We start from the raw sequence: 25,348 nt of genomic DNA, 5'->3' as shown, positions 1-25,348 counted from the left end.
TTAGATAGAAGGATACTTTATTCTTTTAATTGATCATAATTATATACAGCATCTCCTGGTAGAAATCATCTCTAACACATGGATGTTTTCCAACACTTTTAGGGATTTGGGTTGTTGTTTTTTACGCAGAGGTCAAGACAAGTAACAACAGCATGTAGGACATTTCTGATATAAACATCATATTATAACAACACTCAAGAGTTCATATAGTCATTGCTTTAATGAGAATATATCCTAAGTCATGTGACATTTTGGTTTTTGTGTAGAAGCTGAAGTTAACGCCAGTCTTCAGCAGCCCAAAGATGAGTTTGATACAGTAATTGATGCTCTGTATGGGAAAACGGGGAAGATGAGCAACAATAAGCAACATAAAGCTTAAAAATGTCTGACGGGATGATGGGAGATTTTTTTTCCTTTTTCCAGAGGAAATTTATGAGCAAAAGTGCAGTTTTATAAACACTTGTTTCCTCTCATGATTGGCTGACAGCAGCAGCGGGAGCAGTGTTGGCTATGGCAGCAGCGGCGCCCATTCGCAACAACTCCTTCCTGTGAGTGAGGATGACATCAAAGCTGGACTGAAGGCGGTTCTGCTGTTCCTGGATGCGGCCCTGAAGGGTGCGGACCCAGCGGATCAGCGCCAGGCGGCGATACATGGTCAGCTGCACCTGGTGCTTCTCCATTTCCTGAGCCTTGAAGCGCTCACGGTCCCGCAGCGTCCACACGGTGTCCATCAGCTCTGGCATCTCGCCGTCTGAGTCGGAGGACTGATCGTCATCATCGTCTTGATCTTCCGCTCTTTCCTCCAGATTTCCCAGGTTGCTTCCTGGGAGGGACTTGCGGCTAAAGCTTCTTTGTCTCGTGGCTGGGTCTCTGTTTCCTGCTGGGCCACTTTCCGGATGACTCGATTTTGGTTCCCCGACACCGATGCGGTCCAGGCCTCCCATGAGCATCCCTTCTCCCCCGCTTTCCATGTTGAGGGAAGACATGCTGCCGCCAGACCGGTAGCTGTACTCAGACTCGGAGTCACTGTCTCCCCATTCGTCATCCAGCAGTGCATCATAATCCTCTTCCTGTCTTCCTCTGAAGTCTGTGCTGCCCTTCCTCCTCTGCTGCTCCCTCTTCTCTCTCTGCTTCTCATCATCCTGGTTCATCATCATCCTTCCCTCCTCTTCCTCCATCCTCCTCTCCTCCGCTCCATCAGGGGGCACTCTACCATAACCATCGTCCCCACCTTCGATTTCAGGCAGAGGCTCAAGGCGACTCCAGCAGGACATGCGGGAGCGCGGCGACAGAACCCCTGAGTTTGGGGGGTCACGCCCAAGTGGGCCCAAGTTTCGGGGCCGCACCTGGTTTCGGTTCTCATCTCCTCCTCCTTCTACATTGCCCGTGTAGTCCTCATCGTCTTTCCCTGGCAGGAAGTTGAAGTTACCGTCTTTGTCGCACTTCCTGTTTTGGAACGAGGAACTATTGTTGGAGCCTCCGTAGGCTGAGTTCAGAGGCTGGTCCTGATGATGAAGCATCACTGGCCTCGACTGATTCTCACTGAAATGACAAGAACATAACATCAAAGTACTGGTAGTGCCGTTCTTTACTTCAAATAACCTCTACACACAGCACCGCTGGACATTTGGCCACTATGTACATCACTTTGAATGTTTCTCAACTTCCTGGAGCCAAAAATGTAGATAGAAGATGAAAATCTACTTGACATGACTTACTTGAGATCCATAGTTAAGTTTCTAGTGCTTATAGCTTCAGTCTATAATATTTAAGGTTTTTGGCTTCCTTTGCAGAAAAACATCTTAGTGTGTTAAAGAAACAGAACATCAATCAGAAGTTGCATTGAGAAATGTGAAATATGCTCTAACAAAAGAAAGTCAAGCCAAATCACAGTGAAACAATAAATAAATCTGTGTCGCAGGCCTGCACAGTGTGTAGCTGCTTAAACCTGTCATCACATGGCAGCACAACAAAGCAACAAAGAAAAGTTCTTCATGGGCGAAAGGAGGAGGATTAAAAAAGATCAAAACAGCTAAAATGCAGTCATGAGCTAAAGCAACAAAAACAAAAACAGAGGAAAATTCAATGCCTAGCCCACTAGGGCCAAACACACACACACACACACACACACACACACACACACACACACACACACACACTTTCCTTGTTTATAACGTCTATAACTACAGGCTGGTCTGCGCACTCCATTTCTATTAGCGTCAAATATTTACATGTCTCCTCAGAATGGAAATCTCTCTAATCCTGACTCCAGGCTGCTGTCAATCAGTCCCCTCTCCTCTTCCTATGCACGCGCGCTCACGTGGTGCTGAAGGACAGCGATGATGGCGGTGTCGCGAGCGCGCATGCTGAAGCTCTAACCACGGCGAGAGAAACGAGGACAAACCGCCCGAAATCGACGCGTTTTTGGCCGCAGTGCTGGCGCTTGAAATGGGAGAATAAAATAATTCTCATGTTGATAACGAGTGGTTTGTATTTTTTCGCTCTGAGTGCAAAAACACCATATTTGTTGCCGTAAGCGCGATGAAAATAAAGGAAAATAATACCTAAGCAGTCCTGCTGCTGGGTAGATGCCTGTAATCTTGAAATGAGGACGCCTGGCTCTGTAGAAAACGTGAAAAAGGCGTCCAATGGCGCCCAGTGGCTGCATTTTACGGCTTATTGGAGAATATCAGGATAATAAAGCCTAAAACGCGACAGTTCTTCTTCCTCATCCGAGCACTGCTCTTTGCTAAAGCTCAAAAACGCCTCAGAGTTTCATCCTCAAACAATAATAATAATAAAAATATACTCAGAAATGTAGAGGAAAAAGCAGGGATATTTAATCTGCGCTGCGTTATGTAACGCTCACCCCATATCTGTGCAGTCTCCACTCTAGCCCTTCTCATATAAAACAACCTCAGAGCCTGCCCTTCATCTCCCTTTCACCGCTTGCATAAGTCAGACATGTGAATCTATTTGCACGAGGTTCCAGTTTTTTCTTACCTATTTTGCCGGTTTGTTGCTCGATAGACAAGCTGGACACTGCGCCCTCCCAATTTTTCCCCTCCTCTGACCCTCCTCTGTGTGATGTTTATCTTCCTCTCTCCTCCTCTCAGCCTAACGCGGTAGCTCTAGAAAAAAGAAAAGGCTGGGCGACTAAAAGCATTTCCTAAACTGGGCTGGGACTGAAGGAAAAAGGAAACAGTGGAGAATGAATCGGTGCGAGGACAGAAAGCCTGTTGTGTTTATTGTTTTTTCAACAATCGGTCTGAATTCCCAGAAACGAGCGTCTTTTTATTACAATGGATTCTAATTCTGTGGGTGGTAGCTACCAAACTTATTTCCATAGAGGAAATCCAGCAAGTAAAATAAATGAACAAATAAAAAGAAATAAAAGCAGCTCAAAATGGGCAAAAAAGAATAATAATTCTTGGGTACCTTTATGGGAATCCTCATTCATAAACACAATGTAGAAGTTTAAAAAGTGGTTTATAATCCATCCATAGGATCTCTTTAATATAACCAACACGGTTTTACTGTAGTGCCATTCACTCCCTCTTTCTACATCTGGCTGCAGCTGGAGTTTGGAGGGGGTGGTTTACTTTTATGGCCCTTGTTCTAATGACATTTTGATGACATCATGTCAATGTGAAGCTGGTCAAACTGCACTATCAGCTGAAATATTATTATGCTACATGCTATAACTGTTTTAGATCATGGTTTAAACTCCCTTATGTTATGATGTCACTTTACTTTTGCCAGGTTGGCTGGTGGGGTGGGGCGGTGGGGGAGGTCAATTCAATTCAATTCAATTCAATTCAATTCAATTTTATTTATATAGCGCCAAATCACAACAAAAGTCGCCTCAAGGCGCTTCATAGATACAGAGAAAAACCCAACAATCATATGACCCCCTATGAGCAAGCACTTTGGCGACAGTGGGAAGGAAAAACTCCCTTTTAACAGGAAGAAACCTCCGGCAGAACCAGGCTCAGGGAGGGGCGGCCATCTGCTGCGACCGGTTGGGGTGAGAGAAGGAAGACAGGATAAAAGACATGCTGTGGAAGAGAGACAGAGATTAATAACAGATATGATTCAATGCAGAGAGGTCTATTAATACATAGTGAGTGAGAAAGGTGACTGGAAAGGAAAAACTCAATACATCTTGGGAATCCCCCGGCAGCCTACGTCTATTGCAGCATAACTAAGGGAGGATTCAGGGTCACCTGGTCCAGCCCTAACTATATGCTTTAGCAAAAAGGAAAGTTTTAAGCCTAATCTTAAAAGTAGAGATAGTTTCTGTCTCCCGAATCCAAACTGGAAGCTGGTTCCACAGAAGAGGGGCCTGAAAACTGAAGGCTCTCCCTCCCATTCTACTTTTAAATACTCTAGGAACAACAAGTAGGCCTGCAGAGCGAGAGCGAAGTGCTCTAATAGGGTGATATGGTACTACAAGGTCATTAAGATAAGATGGGGCCTGATTATTTAAGACCTTGTATGTGAGGAGCAGGATTTTGAATTAAATTCTGGATTTAACAGGAAGCCAATGAAGGGAAGCCAAAACAGGAGAAATATGCTCTCTCCTTCTAGTCCCTGTCAGTACTCTTGCTGCAGCATTTTGGATTAGCTGAAGGCTTTTCAGTGAGTTTTTTGGACATCCTGATAATAATGAATTACAGTAGTCCAGCCTGGAAGTAATAAATGCATGAACTAGTTTTTCAGCGTCACTCTGAGACAGGATATTTCTAATTTTAGAGATGTTGCGCAAAGGTCACCCAGCAAATACATAATAACGTCTACATGAGTCACAATATATAGCTATGCATATGTGAGATATAAAATAAGAGATATGGGGGTTTTAATTGTTAGAGAACATCTAACTCTCTTTCACTGTTTTATATTTAGTTTTTTAGTATATGAGAAAGGGACAGTTTTATTCAGTCAAAATTAAAACCACAAAAACAATAAAGTGTGTAAAAAACTTAACATTGATGTAATTTACAGTTGTAGGCCTGGTGGAATTTCACGGTATAACAGTTATGTATTCATTAAGTCTTGCAAATACATTTAATCTCTCCCCGTGACAAATCTGTTTCTCATACCAAACTTAAAAAAGTCAGTTCTCGACATGCTGGATGTTCTAAGTTTCCATATTGTCTTGTTTTACAGTACAGATGCAAACTGGATCAGTGACTGACACCAAAATTGCACTCATACATAACCTTTGCACAGCGTTAAGGTCACATTTTACCTCTTTTGACATCGACAGCATTAAAATTACCATAAATGTTATTCTTTTTTCCCTGATGCGTTGCCAGAAATGCATAAAACACACAAAAATGAAAATTTTATACTTTTGTTTAAATGTTTGTGCACACATTCTGTTCTCTGTCAGATATAACGATATGATATCTACTGAGATAGATTTTAGATTCATTTTAAAGGAAACGAAGAAGCTTGTGGTAACAGAAGTCAAGGGGGACCTTGACAACGTCATGAGAACTCTGTGTCACCAACACATTTACTCAGCTTCCCACAGACTCAGGCACTTGCTGTTATCCTTTGAAGGATCATGTGGGAATCTCAAAACAGTATAATTTTAATATTTGACACTGTTTTTGAAAATACAATGGACCCTGCATCCTCTGGACTACAGATGAGAGGGACTATCTGGCTTGTTATCAGTGCTTAGTTCAAAAGCCTGCATCTCTGATGGTATTAGCGCCTATTGGAATTGGCAGCTTGTACATCTGGAAAGACATCATCACATATACATCTCACATACTTCCATTAGATGACATTTCCAGGGAAGGCCTTGCATATTTCAGCAAAATATGCAAGACCTATGGCTATTACAACAGCAGGACTTTGTAGTAGAAGAGTCTGGGTGCTAAACTGACCTGCAGGGCAGACCTTTCACCATCTGAAAAAACACTTTTTGGACTACTCTTCTTCAGTTTATTGAAGTTTTTTGGAATTGATTTATGCATAGTTTTCTTAAGGTCCTGCCACACGGCAACTGGGTTGAGGTCTGGACTTTACCTGGATTATAGCAACTCTTTGATTCTTCTCTTTTTCAGCCATTCTGTTGTAGGTTTGCTGCTCTGCTTGGTGTCATTGTCCTGTTGCACGACCCAGTTTGGGTGTAGCTTTTACTGGCAGACACGCTGGAGCCTAGAATACTTTAGTATACAGAGGAGTTCATCACGAGTCCAAAGTGCCCAAATCTGTGGCTTTAAAACGAGTCTAAATCATCATCCCTCCTCCACCGTGTTTGACAGCTGGTATGAGGTATATGTGCTGATATGCTGTGGTTGGTTTTCCCCAGGTGAGAGTCAATATAATGTAATCAGCTACACCAAAACCACCCACTGCAACAACAATAATGTGCATACATCACAATTATCTTGAATATACTATGACGGAGCTGATTTATTGAGTATATTTTAGTGCTAATTACTTTTACTTGTGACCGTGCATATCAACACAGTCACAGCTTTTTTCCCTGTGTGGCTTCGGGGATTTAAATTCACCAAAAACACGCACAAATCATCATGTGATGCTTTCACTGTGATAACTGTATAATCAGTTTATCTCCCTTTTGTTGGATTCAACAAGAAAAAAGCCATGCCCATCTTCTGGTGGTTGTTAAAATACTTTCTGGGAAATGGAGGAAATCACTCAAGCGAATTTAAGGTAAGTAGAATCACATCAGTAAATCCCAAATCCTCCAGTTAGTCACCGAACACACCGTCATCATCGGGGCTGATAAGAGTGCATATTATATAAAGCTAACAGGGGATGTTTTAGTCTTAGGACAACACACTTCATCATTTACAGTCTCAGGTGTGTTTAAGGCAAAATGTTACGGAGAATGCAACACCGACAGGCGGCATCATACCCCCGGTCCTCACAAAAGGGAGGACTGCAGGATTTGTTGCAATGTGATATTTTCTCCAAGCTGGTGACTGAATGTTTTTGGAACTGTCAGATCAGAGGGGCATGGCAGTGGTTTCTGTGTGTCTGAATATGTGTGTGTGTGCGTGCATGTGTAAGTGTGTTTTCTGGAGGTGTGTGTCTGGTATAGAGAGGCTACATCAGACAGACTTAACAAGTGTTCGCTGTCTCTCTCCTCCCTGCACTCATCCCCCTGACATAATGTTGCTGCCAGCAGAAATAAAAAAAAAAAAAACTCAACCTCCCTCCCTCCCCTACACACACACACACACACACACACACACACACACACACACACACACACACACACACACACGCACACTTCTATCTCTTTCCTCCCTCCCTTTTCTCCTTCAACAACATCCCCATTCAACTGCATCAGCTCCAGGCGTCCTCTCTCACTCCTTCCCCATCCCTCGCCCTCCCCATCGTTCACCAGTAGCCTAAGCACATAAAAAATACATCAAACACAGTCGTGCGCCCAAGGCCTCGTCACACGCAAAATCATCTCTTCTTCCATCTCCCCTCTCTCGAAAAGAAAGAAAAAACCCAAGTTACAAAAGACAACTGCAGAGGACACTGATGGAAAGAGCGATAGACTGAACTCGGCTGACTGAGGGTCGTCTGCGAGGCCTCCTGGGGGAAGAAAGATTATTGTAATGTTAACACAGCAGCCATGCCTTCATTTGACACACACACACAGACAAACACACGAAAAGAGTAAAAAAGGAGCGTGACTTACCTTGTGCATAATAAGGCCTTGTTTGAATTGTACACAGCCTGCAGCACCGTGACCCACTTCCCTCAGTTCAGCTCCACATCTGCTCGGGCACCAGTCTCGGCTGTGACAGTGGCCGAGGGCAGCCGGCAGCACCCATGGGCTACGCTGTCAGATCCCTGGTCCTGAGATGCAAAGAGAATCTGCAAAGAGAAGCTCGCTGGACCTCCAGCTCACAGCCAGCACTCTTTAAAATCAGCCAAATCACCCAAGACGTGCTAAATTGAACCACTAATCCAGCACAGAGGTCGCTTTGCACTCTAATTATACACTTTTACTTTAAATACAAGTACGCACATATACACGTACAGTGCTGACACAAACACACAAACCCTTGGGTGCTACAGCTCATGTTTCTCTTCAATTATTCCACCCTCTGCCCTTTCTCCTCCTCATAATCTGAATAACGCCAGATCCGTGTCCTCTAGATATTTAGAAGCTGGGCCTCCATGCCAAAACATGTAACCTTCCTCCTCTTTCAAGTGTAGAGTGAATGTGGAGTTCAGGGTGGAGGGGGGGGGGGGGGGGGGGGGGGTTGGCTTCACTGCGCTGACCTCGTAATTCCCTCTCGGGGGTTAAACAAAGTTGTGAAATTCAGTTTGGAGAGGAGGCTATGGTGTTGATGCAAAAGAAGAAAGGACTTGCAGACATTATTCCTATTAAATTCTAATTAAAATTGATTTCTTGACCCCGCTCATCGGGCCTCAGGACTTGGAGTCAAGTCTTTATGTCAGTTAATTGCATATAAATGACACGGAAATGATGATGGATGCTGCTCACTGCTGAAAATATATCCAGTGATTCTCTGCCCTTTAAATTTTAACATTCAAACTTACCATTAATGTTTTGACAAAAGCTAAAAAAAGAGAAAAGATGCCTTCTCTGCCATAACAACACCAGGATTAAGCCAGCCTGCCTGCAGGTATACAGCAGCTCTTTGCAGGCGGGGGCCCTCCATGGGGCTCATTCCAGACCCTCCTGGCGTTGGCCCCTAATGATGTGTAATGGGGCCTCCTGCGACCGATCCTAACCCCAGGACCTCCTGCTAATCACCGTGGCTACTAATGAGATGGAGAGACATGAAAGGGCTCGTTAGAAGACCATCCCTTTAATGCCAGCCTATTATTAGCCACTTACCAAATCATTAGTCTCTAAATTGCAATTATGCTTTAAAATAGGAGGAAAAAGTGAAAAGAAGAGTCAAAAGAGTCCTTGAAAGACTGGAAATCTGTCACAGATAGATATGACAGACAGTGTGTTCCACCTTTTAGTTCAATGTTCAGCTTAAATGGATTTGAACATTCGAGGAAAGGCAATCATATTTGCTGCCAAAATCATGCTGCCTTTTTTTTTAGGCAATTGATGCTGTGCATGGACACATTTTAAAAAAAATCATGAAACATTTTTGTAAATATGTAAACCCAGACAAGTCCTACTAACAACTTTATGTAGCACAAGACTTCCCAAATTCTGAACTTGGGAACAGATATCTCAGACAGTGTCAATATCCAAGTAGAACTGATTTCCACTACATAGATACATTTAAAAAGCTGGAAACAGCATGCTACAATGAAGCCGATTGGTCCAATGATATTAGCACACTGGAGGGGCTTCTCCAAGAAATTTACCAATGTTTGGCCCCCGCAGATCAGAATCAGCTCCTCCAATTTTGGCGTCTATCCCAGCTGTTGTAGAGCAAGATGTGGGGTACAGTCTGGACAAGTGGGCAGTCTATCATAGGGCCATGCATTGATTTCTGTTTAGATAAATCAAGTAACCTAACATGCACATCTTTGCAATTCCTTTAATCTTCTTAGGATGTTCAAAACATACTGAAAACTAGAATCTGGTCTAACGAGACAAGAAAAGAATCAGATTTATGTCTTAAAATATTTTATTTACACTGTAAAACAAATACATTTAAAACATCACACAAATAAACTCCCTACTTCTTAAAAAGAAAAACCATATGTACATGATAAAACATTTCTAGATAGACCTCAATCATGTTGTCCAAATTAGGTCAAGTCAGATCAGATGAATGTCGCTAGTGGCATAACGGATTAAATATTTGAACACACGAGCTGAACAAGGGAAGATTAAGTGTGCAAGTCATCGAGTAAAAGAGTAGCAGGATCTTCAGTGGTGTGTTTTGCTGGTGGTTTATGCTCAACCACAAAATGTGCACAGGTGGGGAGACGTCTCATAATCCTGAAATCACCCAGAGTTTTGCCACTAGCTTCGTTTTTCTCAGTCTTATTGTGAAGTGAAACACTGAAAGTTAAAGGTCAGTTCTGCCTCCTCACTGCCTCTGTAGCAGCTGGGAGAAAAACTTGGACTTCCAGCCAGCTTTTCATCCTCATTCAGTTAGTGCGCTGCATCATCAGTGGTCCAGGAAGTTGAAGATGCTCCTCTGAGACCCTTTGGTCTGTCCTGCAGGTTTGTTCTCTCTGCAGACCCTCTTTGCTGCTGGATTCGCTGCCCCCATCTGCCCCCTCTTCTTCATCGTCTGAGGAACAAACATCAGTTCGTCTGTTTACAAAACTGCCATACAAAATAAAACAATATACCGGCTAGTGACTGCGTGTGCACTGGGACTGACAGTGTAAAAGTCAGCCTTTAATCTACTGTTAGAAATGTGGGCTTTGCCGCCACATAGTGTCCAATATTGAGAATACACCAGAAACCATGACTTCACCCAGCACATTCACATGACTCTCATACTTAAGAGAAGCCCCGAGCTCTGTGGAAAACATTTCGTTTCTGCATTTATTTTAGAACAGCGAGACCTCACTAAAGAGACAAGCAGACAGAGTTGGGAAATGACACTTTAAGGAGAGCAGCCGGATTTCTAAGGCCACCTGTGCTTGTTAGGAGATGGGAAAGTTTGCTGTTGTGTGACTATTAAAAGGAAAACTGAAATTTCTAGATTTTTTTTAAAACCATCACACAATAAGAATTATTTGAAATGTGTTCATAATTGTTCCTCTTCTGAAGTTCCCCTAGACTTTCAGGCGCCAACGACTTTAGACCAGTCGCACTTAGATCGCTTATCGTGAAATCTTTTGAACTCCTTGAGGTAATAACGCATTTGCTGCCTTTCCCGATTTCTTGAATTAAAACAATTTTGCAAAGAAGAGTGGGACAAAATTCCTCCACAGTGATGTGATTCCTGCTGCAATACAATTTCCTGTCCATCCATCTAAACCTTTGGTGGCCTCCCCAAAGCTTTTAAAGGCTGAGTAAACATTCCCCTTGAATTTGACCATATTTTTATTCATGGTGGCTTCAACTGTAACAGACATCTCTGCTTATCAAATGGTCAGAATTTACAGGAAATTGTAGAGATTTTTGTCAAATAGAGGTGGGGTGTCATGCAGGTTTTAGATCCTTGACCCAACACAGCTGATATAAATGGCTAAATTACCTCCTCAACATGTGTTGAAGTTCTCCAGAGGCCTGGTAATGAACTAATCATTTGATTCAGTTGTGTTGACCCAGGGTGAGATCTAAACCCTGCAGTTCCCCACCTGAATATAAAGTTTTCTGGACTCTGGAAATTGAAATGCACGATGTCATTTAAATTTAATACTAATTTTTTTTTAAAACCACCTTTGTTATTGTGATAATTAGTTGTATGTTACATTAATCAGCCTGTGAGTTAAAGTGGTTTAAAGAGGTTAATCGACTTCTTGATGCATGCTATATCATTCAGGTAAGTAAATCTCCAAAAGTTGATTCTGTTCATCTTTGTTGTCTGTTCATCGGGAACAATGGGCTGGGAGGTCAGTTCCTTAATCTTGATAGAGTTAAGATTAAGGAACTGACCTCCCAGCCCATTGTTCCTTCAGTGGGCTGGTTTCAGTCATTATGCAAATGTACTGTTTATAAGATTGGGGGAAACCTGCAGTCAGCTGAGGCTGAAGAAGTCACTTAGATGAGTGACGAAACGTTTCTCCCACAAAACGCTACGTCCAGATGAACAGAATCAACTTTTGGAGAGGTTAATCGACTGTTTTTCCAGTTTCCACTTAGTACATTTACAACATTTTTCCTCGGGAGTCACTAATGTCTCATGAAAAAGACATCGATTGGAGGTCATGTGACTTTCATGGTTATTAACAAGATTTCACAATGCAAGAAAAGTGTCTTCTGTGTTTCATTTCTGTTTCTGTTTTATTTTTAAAGGCAGTTTAAGAGTTGATTTAAGTACTTAATCATTGCAAAGAGCAATTCAAGCCTTACTTTGCATTTTAAGACTGAACTGATTGAAGCCAGAGGGGCCTGCAGGAATGCTGGACTATTGTTTTACAAATTAGCAGTGAGGGTCATTGCATGCTGCTGCTGTGGGCCACTGATCCTTGACGCCAGGCAGAATATTCATCAGTAAGACAGATGCTCATTAAATGGTCACACAGGACAGGACTGGTTCCCAGAGTTTCATTGTTTTTGCAGCAACACTTCATAACAGTGCATATAGTGGAGACATGAAAGTGCTTTACATTACAATTTGCTTTTTTTTTTATCCATTTAAAAATGGTCCTAACAGTTTTAATGGATGGAGACAGTGCGGACTTGACCATCAGTGGCAATTTAAAGAGTTCAGTGCCCTTGATCAATTTAAACTTTGATCTGAATGAACCTGAGAGGATTTTTTTAAGTATTAGTTCCTTTTGTTAAGTGAGATTTTGAGTTCAGCTCTAGTTCTGCTAATTTACCAGTATAACCTTGGTTCAACCTGAATTTTCAAATATTTAAACAGTTGTTTTTATTCATGTACTGACCTCTCTGGTTTTGTTTAAACCTGATTAAAAAAATCAAACAAAACAAGCAGTTTGAAGGCTTCACCGCGGGCTACAGATTCTCATTTTAACAGTTTTGGGGGCATTTTACAGAAAATTTTATTCATGACTGATCCATTATTATCATCATCATTATTTAAAAAAAAATCACTAAAAAAAAAACAAAACGACAGCAGTAAAACTGCAGTCATATTAACTTACATAACACAACTGAGCCTATTCAGTGTACATGAAGGGTGGGGCTGAGTGTTTGGGAGTATAAAATGAAGCACGCTTTGAACATTCTGCTGAACTTCTGTCACATGTACTCATGAAATGGATTTTATTAATAGTTTTTTTAGCATCATAATTCTGACTCACCTGTTTCTGTGGAGCATCTGAAGAGTTAACCTTCTCAGGAGAGAGTGTTTGGAAGAGGAATCCACGGCTGTTTCTGGGGGCCAGAGGATTTCCCTCTGAGATGGAAGCCAGCTTCTGGAGGACGGACTGAGGCTGACTCAGGAGAGAACCTCTCCTCACCTGGGAGAAACACAGATCTTAGACCGGCCTTGTGCAGATTATGGATGAACACACGATGAAGTCTTGCAAACACCCACTGTGTGACAGTTAAAATATTTGTTTTATTTAGTAAAAAGCAATAACTAAACATATTTTTGCCATTTAGCCTTTTCTTTATAGGACAGCATGGAGAAGAGAAGAAAGCAGTGACAGAGTGGGGCAGACTCCAACACTGTTCACGCCGTGATTAATGTTGAATTCTTTGTACATTGTTACACAGACAACAAAAAGCAGGTATTATTTAGACTTCAAAAAAAATAAATAAATAAAAGAAAGAAAAGTTATTCACAGGGTGTTTGAATTACCTGTAAAGGCTGAGAGGGCCTCTGGAAGGGATTGAGAGCTGCTGCTGCTTTCTTCTTCTCTGGTTGTGGTGCCACAGGCGGCTCTGGTTTAAACAGTTACACAGTTAGCTTAAGTAAAGCACCAGTTTATTTAACAAGAATGACGTGGTTGTGCATGTGTTGCATATGAATTCCTTAAGTGTTTTCATGTTGAATTAAGTACAGAAAAACTTCATACTTTTAAGTGCAAACACCCTTTAAATGTGATTCATATCTCATTGTAGAACTTTGTTTTGTGACGATACGAAGCAGCCAGTTAAATAAATGAAAGATTTAGCTACTGATTATATTCCTTTTTTTTCTTTTACAGAACGGGAATTTCTGTAGCTGTTTCTGCGAATGGTCAAGTTTTGTTTGCTGGGACACATGTTGGTGTTTTTAGTACCGTCATTACTACAGCCATGTAGCACATTATCTGAATCTACCCATCTGTCCAACTGTACTCCCAACTTTCAACACTGAGTAGATGAAAATGTATGTTTCTTATATTTTCTATTAACAATTCGGCAACAAACTGAAAAACTACACTAATCTTGGGGGTCCTTAAATTATCCTTTTTGAAATAGTTTAAAATACCAACTTTAAAACCTTTCTTGACTTTATGATTTAAACCCTCTGTATTCTTCATAGGTCCTAAAGTCCTCAGATTGGCCTCTTGTTGTTTGGCTTTATTCTGCAGTTTGACTGTGTGTCTTAACTACTACCATTAATTAATTCACCTATTTTTCTTTTTTAATCTTTTATTTTTCCTGCTATGCAAGACAGTTGTGCCAATAACTGCTGGACAAAAGCTCCTCTGGGTGTTTTTAAGTAGATGGGATTCTACTCATGGGGACTTTTATCAAACTAACCTTTTCTTTGCAGAGTCTTGGCAGTCAGTTTTTTGGCAAGTTTCATGAATTGACTGTCTTCCTCTCCAATCTTCTCATCATCTGCATCCAATTCCAAATCCTCTCCTTTTTTGGCTTTCTGTTCAGACTGTGAGAAGAGTGACAAAAGAATGAACACAAAACAGCAGCAGCCCTCACAGAGGAGGCCAATTCATAAGGCGCACACAGCCCATCTCTAAGAAATCCTTTTAACAGAAGTTAGCGAAAACCATCACACTTTTTTTTTTTCAAATGTATATTTTTCCATTAGTGCCACCTCCTTCATGTGTGTGTGCAAAAAAAACTGCAAACCATAAAACCCACCTGTTCCCTGAGCCACTGCTCTCTCTCCAGTCTCTCTATCCGTCTTTGGACCTCAGCCTGGTCCACATCATCCTCTTCCTCCCAGTCTTCCTCGCCCTCGGCTCCAGTTCTCTCCATGCTGAAAGCATCATCTGGACCAAAAATTACAATTAAAATCTCTCAATGACAAATGTGTACAGTTAGACCCAATAATCAGAAGAAATCATCACTCACTTGTCATATTTAGGATGCTTTGATTAAAATAAGTAATTTAGTTATCTTTTACTTTATCTTTTCTTCTATATTGTGTCCACTGTCTTGTGCTAGATGCTAAAAAAAATATTTTGTCCTGACAGTGTTAAAGTTGCAATTAACTGAATACAGATAATGCTGCTAAATTCTTATAAAACCTGAAACAAATAGCTAATAATGTTTTTATTCATTTAAATTTGTGCATTTTATTACTGCTGTTACTCCAACTGAGTCCTACCAACACTCATTATCGGTATTTGGTAATCCAGGCATTTAATCGTTCATCCTGTAAACTCACCAATGTTCTTCCATCGGAAGCGACGCGCTCGTCCAGGACCGTCAGAGTGCAAGTCTCCATCAGCCAGGTAGCGCTCCTGATACAGCCTCAGGCGACGCTTGTCATCATCCAAAATCTGCTTCCTGTAAGAACAACAGACACATTTTAACAACTTTTACATCGTTTTTGTGCCAACTGCCCTTTTCAGTATTCTCGTTGATGTACTTCACACAAAAGACATCATTTTATAAATCAATTAGTCTTTGCTCACATGTGGATCTTGTTGACTTGGTTTTGCAGCTCTTCATCAGAGGGAAGGTCTTCCAGAAGCTCCTCTTCCTCATACTCGCTCCCTCTGTCGCCGTCCTCATCATCGCTGCCTAGATCACTACCAGACAGCTCGGCCTCCGAGTCCACATAGTCGGTCAGTCGCCTGCCAAGGAGATCCAAGAAACCTTTCAAGCTGTGTCACAGGTGTGGATTAGCAGTGAAAATTAAGTATTTCTACAGTTTGCAAATTGATGGTTAGCGGCCAATGACCTAATTCAAATGGCAAAATCTAATAGTTTAAGTGAGAATCTTTGCATTAACTTAAAAAAAAAAAAAAGAGCACTCATTTCCATCAGTCAGTGAAGTTTAAACAACTTTCAAAGCCAGAAACAACATCCAACACATTTATCTGTTGGTCTCTAAACTGCATAAAAAAGCCTGCTGCTCAGATCAATTTTGCACAGACATTTAGTTAGGCCACAATGAAAAGTATTATTCAATTCTGTACTTATTTATAAGAAGGGCTGCTTTATTCAACAAAGCGTCATGTTTGCTGCATTACATCCAAATACAGACGTATTTTACTGCCACCAAAAATCTTCCCACAGCAGGATTTGGCCACAACACTCTGCCACTTTCCATCGATCACGTTGCATAAAAGCACTTCCACTTACATTTTCTTCTTTTTTTTCACCCGTGGCGCGAACACACCCTCCAGTTCCTCCTCTTCCACCTCATTGTTTTCCTCTTCGCTGGCATCTGCTTCATCTTCCTCATCATTTTCCTCCTCTCCATCATTACCATCATCATCGTTGTCCTCCTTTACACCCACAAGACATTTTTAATACTTTAGTAATTGCATTATATATTTAACCAAAAAAAATAAAAAAATCCAAAACACTTGAAGTGTTTTTTGTTTGTTTCTTTGTTTACCTGCTCACTCTCAACATCTGATAGGAGCCGGAACTCGCAGTCCTCCTCTTCTTCCTCCTCCTCCTGCTGCTCTCTACCCTCTAACTTCTTTCTACTTAATAGTGTAAAATCAAAGTGAAAATCTTACATTGCAAGTAAATATTTCAGTTATTATTCCTATAATCCTCTAATCAAACCAGTTTGGGGGTAATGAGGGAGAGGAGCAGCTTAAAGGATCACAGAAACTAATCAAACTTTAGAGATTATTAACAAAACCAGAAAATGATACTGAAGATATTTGTACCGTACCTGTCTTGTGATGGTGAAGCTGTGTGAGTAGAACCTAAATTTGGTAGCAAACGAAAAAGGATTGTGTAAAAACATGAGCTGTAGAGGAAGTGACAAAAAAAAAAAAATGCAATGATGCAATGTCATTTATAAAAAAGCAGAAATGCACACCACTCTTACCTGGACTCGAAAATTTGCCTGAACATAGACCCAGCAGCTGATCCATAGTATTTTCAGAGTCTTCATCGTCTTCTCCCTCTTTCCTTTTCTTTGTCTGCTGCCCTTCAGCTTGTGTCGGTGGAAACGCTCCTGAGCACAACCCAAGCAGCTCATCCTCCTGTGTTGCTCCAACGCCCTCTCCCCCTATGGAGTTGCTCTTCCCTGACCCAAAACCACCTGAACACAACCCCAACAGCTCCCCCATGTGTGCATCCATTGCATTTTCATCCAGGCTGCCCAAGATCAGCTGCCTCTTGTGAGAGGTGGGTGCACCGGGGCGCGGCCCCACATTTAGAAAACCATCTGCGTCAAGTAACTGGGACTGAGCATCATCTTCAAGTGAAAAACGACCCTGAGAGTCACCTGCTAGACCAGGACCAGAAGCAGCTCCATCCAGGGGGCCTGAATCTGCACTGGGAGAAGGAGATGCGTACAGGTCTTGGGAGTCTTCAACAGGGAGGCAAAGAGAACGCTCGGAGAGCTTGCCTGAACTCTGAAAGAGAATTTTTTTAAAGTAAAATATAAGTACTCATTCTAATGTTGAATGTGTAGTTTGGTTTCTATTTTCTTTTATTCTATTTGTATAAAATGCACTTGCAGGTGAGCTCTTGGTTATTTGCAGATACAGTCTTATTCGTGGATTTTCTCTGAGCCTTATTGATTCGTCAATTTTTTTGGACTTAACTAAATATGCATGTATGTAACCAAGGGCATGTTTGGCCCAAATTCAAACCCCTCATGAAATCTGTCTGATGCTGCAATAATTAGAGTGAATGAAAAACATTTCTTCTCACCTTTGAGGCAGAGCCGAGGAAGCTCGGCCTGAAGAGGCATGGTGAAGGGGAGCGGAAAATGGAAGAGTTGAGGACACTTCGTCCTGTGCCACGCTGGTTATTCACTGGTTGGTATGATGTAATCATGGACCCTGGGAGCTCAAAGCTGCTGTTGTGGCTGTTGTCCTTCACCAGGGACAGGGAGTCATCCTCTTCTGGAGACGAGCGGGGGAGGAGAGGAAGAGTGTACTTTCAATTTCTCACAATAACAAAACAAAAAAAAAAAGGAAGAGGAAATACGGTCAAACTAAATGGAGCTCTTCCACTTTACCCACCCATCTTACTGCCACTGTCATGTCCAGAAGGCCCAGACCTTCTTACACCATCACTAAAAAAAGAAAAACCAAAAATATTTTTAATTTTATCCATTAAACAAGCTGCTGCAGGTGACATCTTGCAGCCAAATATAAGAGACTTTAAAGGTGCTTCTACAAAACTGCAAACACACCCGGTGCGCGAGGAAGAGTTTCCAGGGAACAGCATGAGAGTGCCATCTGTGTTAATGAGGTCGGGAGTTGGCGAGGGTCCGATCAGTGCCACTGGAGAAGGGCTCCTCATACTCTGAACCATGCTGCCTTCTTCCTCTTCATCTTCATTGTCCTTCATGTCGTCTTCTTCACCATCACCACCTCCCAATAAGTCATCGACACCCTGAGGGACAGAAGAACAGCTTGATGCAAGTGCAAAGAGGGTAAAAGCTAAAATTTGTGCAGCGTAACAAAATCATCCACGTACTTCTTCCTCCTCTGACTCATCCGTCATGTCTTCCTCCTCCTCTTCGTCCTCCCCACAGTCTTCGTTGTCTAGGCGATTCAGCTCGGCCTTGCGCGCCCTCTCCTCTTTTCTCCGTTGGGCCATGGCGAGCTGCAGGCGCTGCTTCAGAGTCAGCAGCTTTTCTCCTACACAGAGATGAGCAAGGGAGTCATATCATTTCCAGCTGATCCACGTGTAGTTGTGGTTAATGATTGTAAACGTAAGCCCATCATAACTACTTATATTCAATTAATTATATAATCTAAAGTGAAATGATGACGCTCACAGAAATGCTAAACAATTTAAAATTGTATAATTTCTCTCTTCTACATATCCAGACCTGGTTTAGTGGTCACAGGCTCCTCTGCTCCTTCTTTGACAGTCACAGTGAGAGACTCCGTGTGCAGCTCCTCCTGGCCAGATGGGGTGCTGTCCTTACGGATGATGTCAAGCTGCAAAGTGCGCTCCCCTTGGGGTCGTGTGGGTGCAATAATGTGACGCAGATAACGCTCCTTCAGAGCCTCCACACCTAGTTGAAGAAGAGGAGAGGTAAGAGAGGTTTTCTTTGGCTGCCTGACACAGAAGACATCGGGCCTTGCTTTGGATGAGGACAAATATTTTGTAGTGCACAACACTTCATTTGATCTCACATCGTGTTTCAAAGGATTTAAAACTGCATCTGGGACATGTTATGAGGTCCTGAGAGAAGGAGAGTATGTTCTAATTGTTTTCTGCCTTCCCAAACCATAGAGCGCTCAGCCATGTGTTCAGATTTCTGCTGCTCAGCACAATAAACATGATAAAAACAAAGAGGAAGGATGTTGCCAGTGTAGCTAGATGAAATGAAGTAACATTGTGCACATATTTTTCCTGGGAAAAGTTGCCTGCTAGTACTTCTTTCCCCCGTGAGATTATGCACATTTTGAAGTCAAATCACCTAATTTATCACAGTGACCATGGCAAAGGATCAAAAGGCTTGATTCTCGATGTCTTCTTGCTGAGATTGGGAAATATTTGTGACTCACCAGGGTTAAGCTGTGGAGGGTCGAGCTGTACAAAAGCTCCATCATCTGGACACAATTTTGCAATAGGAGGCGGATCCAGTCCCAACTCCTTTAGTCTGGTCAATTTGTCTTTCTTCGGTTTGGTAGGCTGCTGTACCGAGGGCTCTGTTGTAGCTGAATCAGCACTCAAACACTGAGGAGCTGCAGGATCAACCACAGCCCTAGATACAGTCTCTTTCTGCAGGGTTTTAGAGTCAGATGTTGCTGCAGTTGGATTTTGTGGTAAAGGAGCAGCTGAGGTTTCCTCTCCTGAGTCAGATGCAGGCTTGTCTTCAGCATCAGCTGTGACTGAGTCCTGCAGACTCTCAGAGAGGTAAAGCATTGGGCCTGACTCCTGCTCAGGATCCGAGGTAACCGAAGTTTCTCCGGCCTGGTTGAGGTTCTGCTTTTGCGGGGATGAGGTTGCTGCTGGCTGAAGTAAAGGCTGGATTTGATTGGGCGACATATCCAAAGAAGAATTACAGTCCTGCTCAGTGGATGGCAGTTTGCTGGGTGGGTTTACAGAAGGTGGAGGAGCTGACGGTGTCTCCAACATCATTTCTGAGTACTTTGCAGATCTAAAAGCAGAAAGAGTTTTATAAATGTAAACATTTTACTTTGACAGAATCAAAGTACAGTTACTTAAATCTGCACTTGTGTGAAATGAGCAGGTCCAGCGGCCATCCTTACATGACTTGTGTCTGACCTGAAATGTGTTAAATGTCATGTTAGTATTTACTTCAACAATGCCATGGCAGGACCCTCTGGCCTTGCTCTCTTCTTAAAGAACTGGTCGATGGTCTTGGGCTCGGGGATGTGGTAGGGCAGGCCAAGTGAAGACTCTAAAAAGGCAGAAGAATGCAGTTTTAGTAGCAGATAAGTCATTAAATTACACCTGTCAACATCTATGCAATATTCTCCACAGAAAATATTTACAATGTTTCACTTGTTATTGATTCTAGTGGCTTGAATAAGTGAAAAATTATCCACCTTTACCAAAGTCAACATCAGATGGTGAAATTCATTCCATTTTCTTTAAATGAAATTAGCAATTAAGGTTTAGAATAAACTAAAACCTTAAAGATGCATCTACTTCAGTTATTTATAATAAAGTCTGCACTGCAGTGTAAATACACAGGAGAAACAGCAGGGTGGGCACCATGAGAAGATTTTAAAGTACGGGAAAACCAGAAAAACCAGAAGTGTTTGCAAGTATGGAAAGAATACTAGAATACCATCCTCTATTCAAATTATTACCCACAATGAAACTTTATGGGTTAAATAAACGTCTCTTATCAACTGACCTCTGATCAGCCTCTGAGACTCACTGTGGAGCTGCTTCATCGCCTCTTTGCTGGCACATGCAGCCTTTCTCTCCTGAAAGAGTCACATAGTGGCAATGACAAACTGCTTACAATTTAAAGTATTTATTTATTTATTTTCTGATGTTGCATACCGCACGCTGGGGCTTCTCTGGCACCTCTTCATCCTCCTCCTCATTGGAGAGGGGATCCTGTAGCAACATAGAAACAAAAGGACACAATGCCCAACATGGTCCAACTATTCTCACCACAACATTAAACCAAAGTGTTACAATAAAATTGAAGGATTTAAATTTATCTCAAGTCACTGACATAAATTCAACAGCTGTTTTAATTTTTCTTAAGGAAATAAGTCAAAGGCCAAACATAAATGATACCAATTCCAAATGTTTATCTTTTATAGTGATGGAAAATGGGTGGAGAGCCCCTCTTTTAAACTACTTGATGTTTTTGCACCTTATGTTTTTTCATCTTTTGCTTGACCGCAGCACGGATCGCATCCAGAGACTCTTCTTCCTCATCATCCAGACCATTGTCAAAAAGTTCTGTGTCTCCGAGCGGACATCCACTGTCATTCAGGGTCCCAGGATGAGGCATTTCCTGAGGAAATGGGAGTAAAGCTGATTTTAGTTGCATACACATTACCCAAATTGTATCCTGTTTTTATGGCTTCAACATTTTGCACAACACACAAGATCTAAATTTTAAAACTTTGTTCAGTTTGATCTGCAGTTTAAACCTTATTGTAGTGCTCGGGGAACCAAAACACAAATGCTTCCACAACAATAGTTTGATCATTACACTGATGTGGTAGGAAGTGTTTTTTCCCCCCTTTCTTCCTGACAACAAAGTTCTTCCAGAAGCAGATCTGTTTACTTGGCCTAGCAGTTGGACATGCACTGAAAAGCATCATCTGACTGGGACATAAAAAAATAATAACTTTTTTTTTTTTTTTTTTTTTTAATGTCAAAGGTTTCCAATTTTGAGATAAAATAATGTTTGAAAAACTAATTTTGACAACACATTTAACACAATCATTTGAGGATTTGTGAGTGCGCCATCTTTGTCTTTTTTCTGGTCACACTGCACAAGTGTGACCAGAAAGTGGCCTTTCTATCATATAAAGTGATAGAAAGGCCACATGATTACATTAAAAAATCTACTTAAATGGTATATAAGCTTTTAACATGTAACGTACTTGACATAAAATCTTTCTTCACCTATGTAAGCGTAGTCCACTTTGCTGACAATCATTCACTTTGCGGTTCAAAAACATAATTCTACCTTTTATTGATTTTATTATTTTTAATAATATGTTACAGACCGGGCTGAGACAGTCCACAGGACGTATTATTGCCCATGTGTGTGAGAACCCTTGATGTATCAAACACCAGCCAAAAAGAGTTCAGACACTAAAGAACTCACCTCATCCCTTTCCTCTCCTTTCCTCTCCTTCTTCTTCAGCTTTTCCACCGCTTTGCTGCGCTTTTCCTTTTTCTCATGATGTCTCCTGCTCTTCTCTCTTTCCTTCACTTCTTTTGTGGATTTCACTTTCCTCTTCACCACTTTCCCCTCTGCCTCCTCCATTTTTCCACTTTTCTCCTCCTCAGGCTCACTGTCCTCGCTATCAACAGGAGCTCGGCTTATTCTCTTGCACTTCTGTCGTCCCTTTTCCTTCTTCTTGTCCTTCTCAGTCTCCATTTCCTCTCCACTGGAAGCAGATAAGACTAGTGCTTCTGCCATGTGTACACTGCTATCTGCAGCTGCCGCCTCTTCCTCGCTGTCACTGTCTCTAATGGCATTACGGTGAGGCTTTCTGTGCACCGTGATGTCTTCGTCGTCATCAGAATCTGATAAATAAGACAGCAAAACCAACCAATTTAGAAAATTAGAATAGAGTAGAATGAAAATGGTAGAAAATGGTAGAGTGGTAATCCCAGCTCATATCAATGTGTAATGAAACAAAATACTCGAGTTTGCACTAAACAGTGAGAAAAATAAATTCAAGTAGAATTTTATTCTAATGCATATTTTTGTTTAACCAAAATAAATAAATAAATGAAATAAAAAAGGAAGACCAAAACATAAAAGGTATTTAAAAAAATGTAATGTCTTTTTGTAATTTTAAGTCTACAAATAAGAGATTTTCAACATGAAACAGGCCTCTGGGAGAGTGACTAAACAGATAAGCTGCAAATTGAGTAGTTTGGAGACAAAGTTAAGAGACAGGTAAAGCAAACTTAATGTGGTTAAAGTGGGAGGGTGGACATATTGGTCACAAAATAAAAAAGGGGGAAATGGAGCTTCAAGGCAGGAGAAAAAGCAGAAGTCAAAAACTACATATGTCCTCAGAGAGTGGTTTGGCTCACAGCCCTGATGAAATTTCTTTGGTGGAAGGGAAAAACATCTTCAGTGAGCACCAAGAGTTCTTATATGCAGGACAATTATATACAGAACTTGATATAAACCCTTCTGAAGAAAAACAAATGAGTCTAGGGAGAGTGAAATACTTCATTATTAAAGTATTTATACTATTTCCTACAGAATTTCCCTTGGACTGATACGTTACTCTTTGCCTTTATTATTTCTCAAATAAATTTGGTCCTTTGGAAACTGGACATCTTTTAGATACTGGTTTGCTTTCATTTATAACCTTTGAATGTATATTTTCTAAAGCACTGCAGCTTTGATTCTTTGGTCAGACTGGCTCGTTATGATAACTAGTTTTTCTCTGCCTACTCTGGTGTCACAGGCAGTTGCATAAATGCATACCTCATTTACACAGCCAGAGTGGCTCATTGTTATGCTGCTTTACCTGAACGACCTTCTCTTTTGTTAGAGGTGTCTGTAGCCATCTCCTCTGCTGGTGAGCCCACACCGCTGTCTGAATCACTCTCTGTTGCAGTCTGGGCCACAACTGGGAGTGCCTCAGCCTGCATACAGTAGCAGATAATACACATGAATTGTTGCTGCATGGGGGGAGTAAAAGATACTTAGTGGAAAAAAAAACTTGAGGTTAAGTATCAACTGAAAAACAGTTCACCTAAGGCAAGGGTAGAAGTTCAGTTTAGGCTACTTGATTGAGATCCATGTAGTGTGGGACTGCTTTTGTTAAATCTAGTAACACTAGGAATTCATTTCAAATGGAGGGCAACCCAAAATGCTGCATAGCTCATTTAAAAAAAGTACCACAGGATAGCATGTTTCTGCATTTGACAAAAACAAAGGGTGTTAACACGGAGGATGGGTGTCACTTTTGTCACTTTGGGCAGCGAAACGCTTGTTCGTTGACAGGACTGGCGCCTTGAAGTAAACCAAACAATGAGCAGCATGTCTGCCTTTCGACGTTTCTAATTATCACCATTCAGGCAACAGATAAGGCTGTCCGTGAGTCACCTAGGACTTACTTTAACAAAAGGATTTAAAATTAAAATGTTAAATTGACACGCTTTAAAGGCCCAGGCCAGTTATCACTATCCAAAAGAGCGGAGCTAAACCTAACCTAGCCAGGAAGCTAGGTGGCTAACAAAATGTGCAGTTACCATATTTCTTTCGATCTTGCCAATCTCCACCAAACAAAAACTACCCCATCAAACAGAGTGATATATGCAAGTCTAGAAAAGTTAGGCAGAGGTTCAAGACAATCACTGACAAACCAAAGCATTGCCTGACCTGTTGTTGAGAAAGCAAGCTCATCTTTGTCCGCTGGCTAGTTTACGTTCTTTTTTTTTGCAAAATAAACAGGCTCAGACGGTACCTCGTACTCTCGTGTTAGCCACAAAAAACGTGGACCAGTTACCGTCAAAGCAACCAGTGGTGCTTCTGTATTTTAATTGACATTTAGTTAGCGTTTAGCCGGAAAAGTTATCTTCCTCCCGCCTGTTCCATACACACCGAATAGAAATTTTGATGTTTCGCGCGCCGTGACAGCTGGCCCACCGTTTTTCGTCACCGGAACGTCAATCGCAGTGTTCTCGATTTCCTATTGGTCTGTTTGGCGCAGCTGTCCCGCCTAATTTGACTACGCTGCATTGCAAAAGCGTTTGCTTAAACCCCGGGACCTCTCCGGCGGGTGGGGATTGTTGCTGGAGACGAAACAAAAAGGAAAAAATTCCAAATATCAGAACAACTTTAACGCTTATTGTAATGCTAATTACTCATAAAGCACAGTTATTGGAAATGCACCGTTTTGCAACTATTCTATTGTCCCGTTGCAAGGAAAATGGCATTGCATAATGGAGTGATATCTTTATTTAATCATTTATCGCTTATTTGTTCTTTAAAGACCTACTACCCTGACATTTCAAAACCATTAAATTTCTCCACATTTTTGTCCGTCTACACAGATTTTTCTGTGCAATTCTACTTACAAACCCACTATTCCCCAATCAAGTGTTAAAGTCGGCGCTTTGTTGATACTAATTAATCCAATTAATGATGCAAATTACATATCTAAGAGTTGTCTGTTTCTCAAAATTAGTTGCATAACCTTGACTTCTCTTAATTAGTATTTTTTTCCAGGTTTGTGCAGCTTAATACATTTGTGTCTTTTACACGGTTGAATGAAA

At 41.5% G+C, this 25,348-nt stretch overlaps 2 protein-coding genes across 6 annotated transcripts; both read right to left on the bottom strand.

The window, feature by feature from the left end:
• Window positions 1-3,211, bottom strand: c19h1orf216 (chromosome 19 C1orf216 homolog). 3 transcript variants are annotated; one of them, XM_084919960.1, is made up of 2 exons: window positions 3,004-3,211; window positions 1-1,542 (listed from the first exon to the last, which is right to left on the bottom strand). In XM_084919960.1, exon 2 carries the CDS (start codon window positions 1,518-1,520, stop codon window positions 471-473), a length of 1,050 nt encoding a protein of 349 aa, XP_084776086.1. In that variant the 5' UTR covers window positions 1,521-1,542; window positions 3,004-3,211; the 3' UTR covers window positions 1-470. The 3 variants fall into 3 exon arrangements, with proteins under 3 accessions (XP_084776086.1, XP_084776085.1, XP_084776084.1); XM_084919959.1 differs by lacking the exon at window positions 3,004-3,211 and adding an exon at window positions 2,870-2,979; XM_084919958.1 differs by lacking the exon at window positions 3,004-3,211 and adding an exon at window positions 2,565-2,847.
• Window positions 3,212-9,639: 6,428 nt separating this feature from the next.
• On the bottom strand, window positions 9,640-24,799 carry clspn (claspin). 3 transcript variants are annotated; one of them, XM_084919954.1, is made up of 24 exons: window positions 24,453-24,799; window positions 23,596-23,713; window positions 22,206-22,630; window positions 21,237-21,380; window positions 20,915-20,971; window positions 20,763-20,835; window positions 20,198-20,300; window positions 19,441-20,036; window positions 18,756-18,944; window positions 18,398-18,561; window positions 18,111-18,313; window positions 17,938-17,990; window positions 17,624-17,817; window positions 16,791-17,322; window positions 16,632-16,665; window positions 16,344-16,434; window positions 16,085-16,230; window positions 15,412-15,573; window positions 15,162-15,283; window positions 14,633-14,763; window positions 14,291-14,417; window positions 13,401-13,483; window positions 12,898-13,056; window positions 9,640-10,244 (listed from the first exon to the last, which is right to left on the bottom strand). In XM_084919954.1, exons 1-24 carry the CDS (start codon window positions 24,474-24,476, stop codon window positions 10,119-10,121), a joined length of 4,056 nt encoding a protein of 1,351 aa, XP_084776080.1. In that variant the 5' UTR covers window positions 24,477-24,799; the 3' UTR covers window positions 9,640-10,118. The 3 variants fall into 3 exon arrangements, with proteins under 3 accessions (XP_084776080.1, XP_084776079.1, XP_084776081.1); XM_084919953.1 differs by having other exon boundaries at window positions 16,344-16,437; window positions 24,453-24,798; XM_084919955.1 differs by having other exon boundaries at window positions 16,344-16,437; window positions 24,675-24,797.
• Between the last annotated feature and the right edge of the window lie 549 nt (window positions 24,800-25,348).

Source organism: Perissodus microlepis, chromosome 22 (assembly GCF_051167445.1).
Source record: "Perissodus microlepis isolate ML-2025 ecotype Zambia chromosome 22, ASM5116744v1, whole genome shotgun sequence".
Classification (NCBI taxonomy): domain Eukaryota; kingdom Metazoa; phylum Chordata; class Actinopteri; order Cichliformes; family Cichlidae; genus Perissodus; species Perissodus microlepis.
Note: the sequence above shows the minus strand (reverse complement) of the source record. Positions and strands in the feature narration are given on the sequence as shown.

Bases quoted from the DNA above. Each gene is read 5' to 3' on its own strand.
- c19h1orf216 (XM_084919958.1), bottom strand. From the start codon at position 2,668: ATGCAGCCACTGGGCGCCATTGGACGCCTTTTTCACGTTTTCTACAGA. The intron at 1,543-2,564 runs GTATTATTTTCC...TTGTCATTTCAG, and splicing joins CCAGCAGCAGGACTGCTTAG to TGAGAATCAGTCGAGGCCAG.
- clspn (XM_084919953.1), bottom strand. From the start codon at position 24,476: ATGAGCTTGCTTTCTCAACAACAG. The intron at 17,818-17,937 runs GTGGGTAAAGTG...GCTCGTCTCCAG, and splicing joins TGACAGTGGCAGTAAGATGG to AAGAGGATGACTCCCTGTCC. The intron at 15,284-15,411 runs GTGAGCAAAGAC...TTGTTCTTACAG, and splicing joins CAAGTCAACAAGATCCACAT to GAAGCAGATTTTGGATGATG.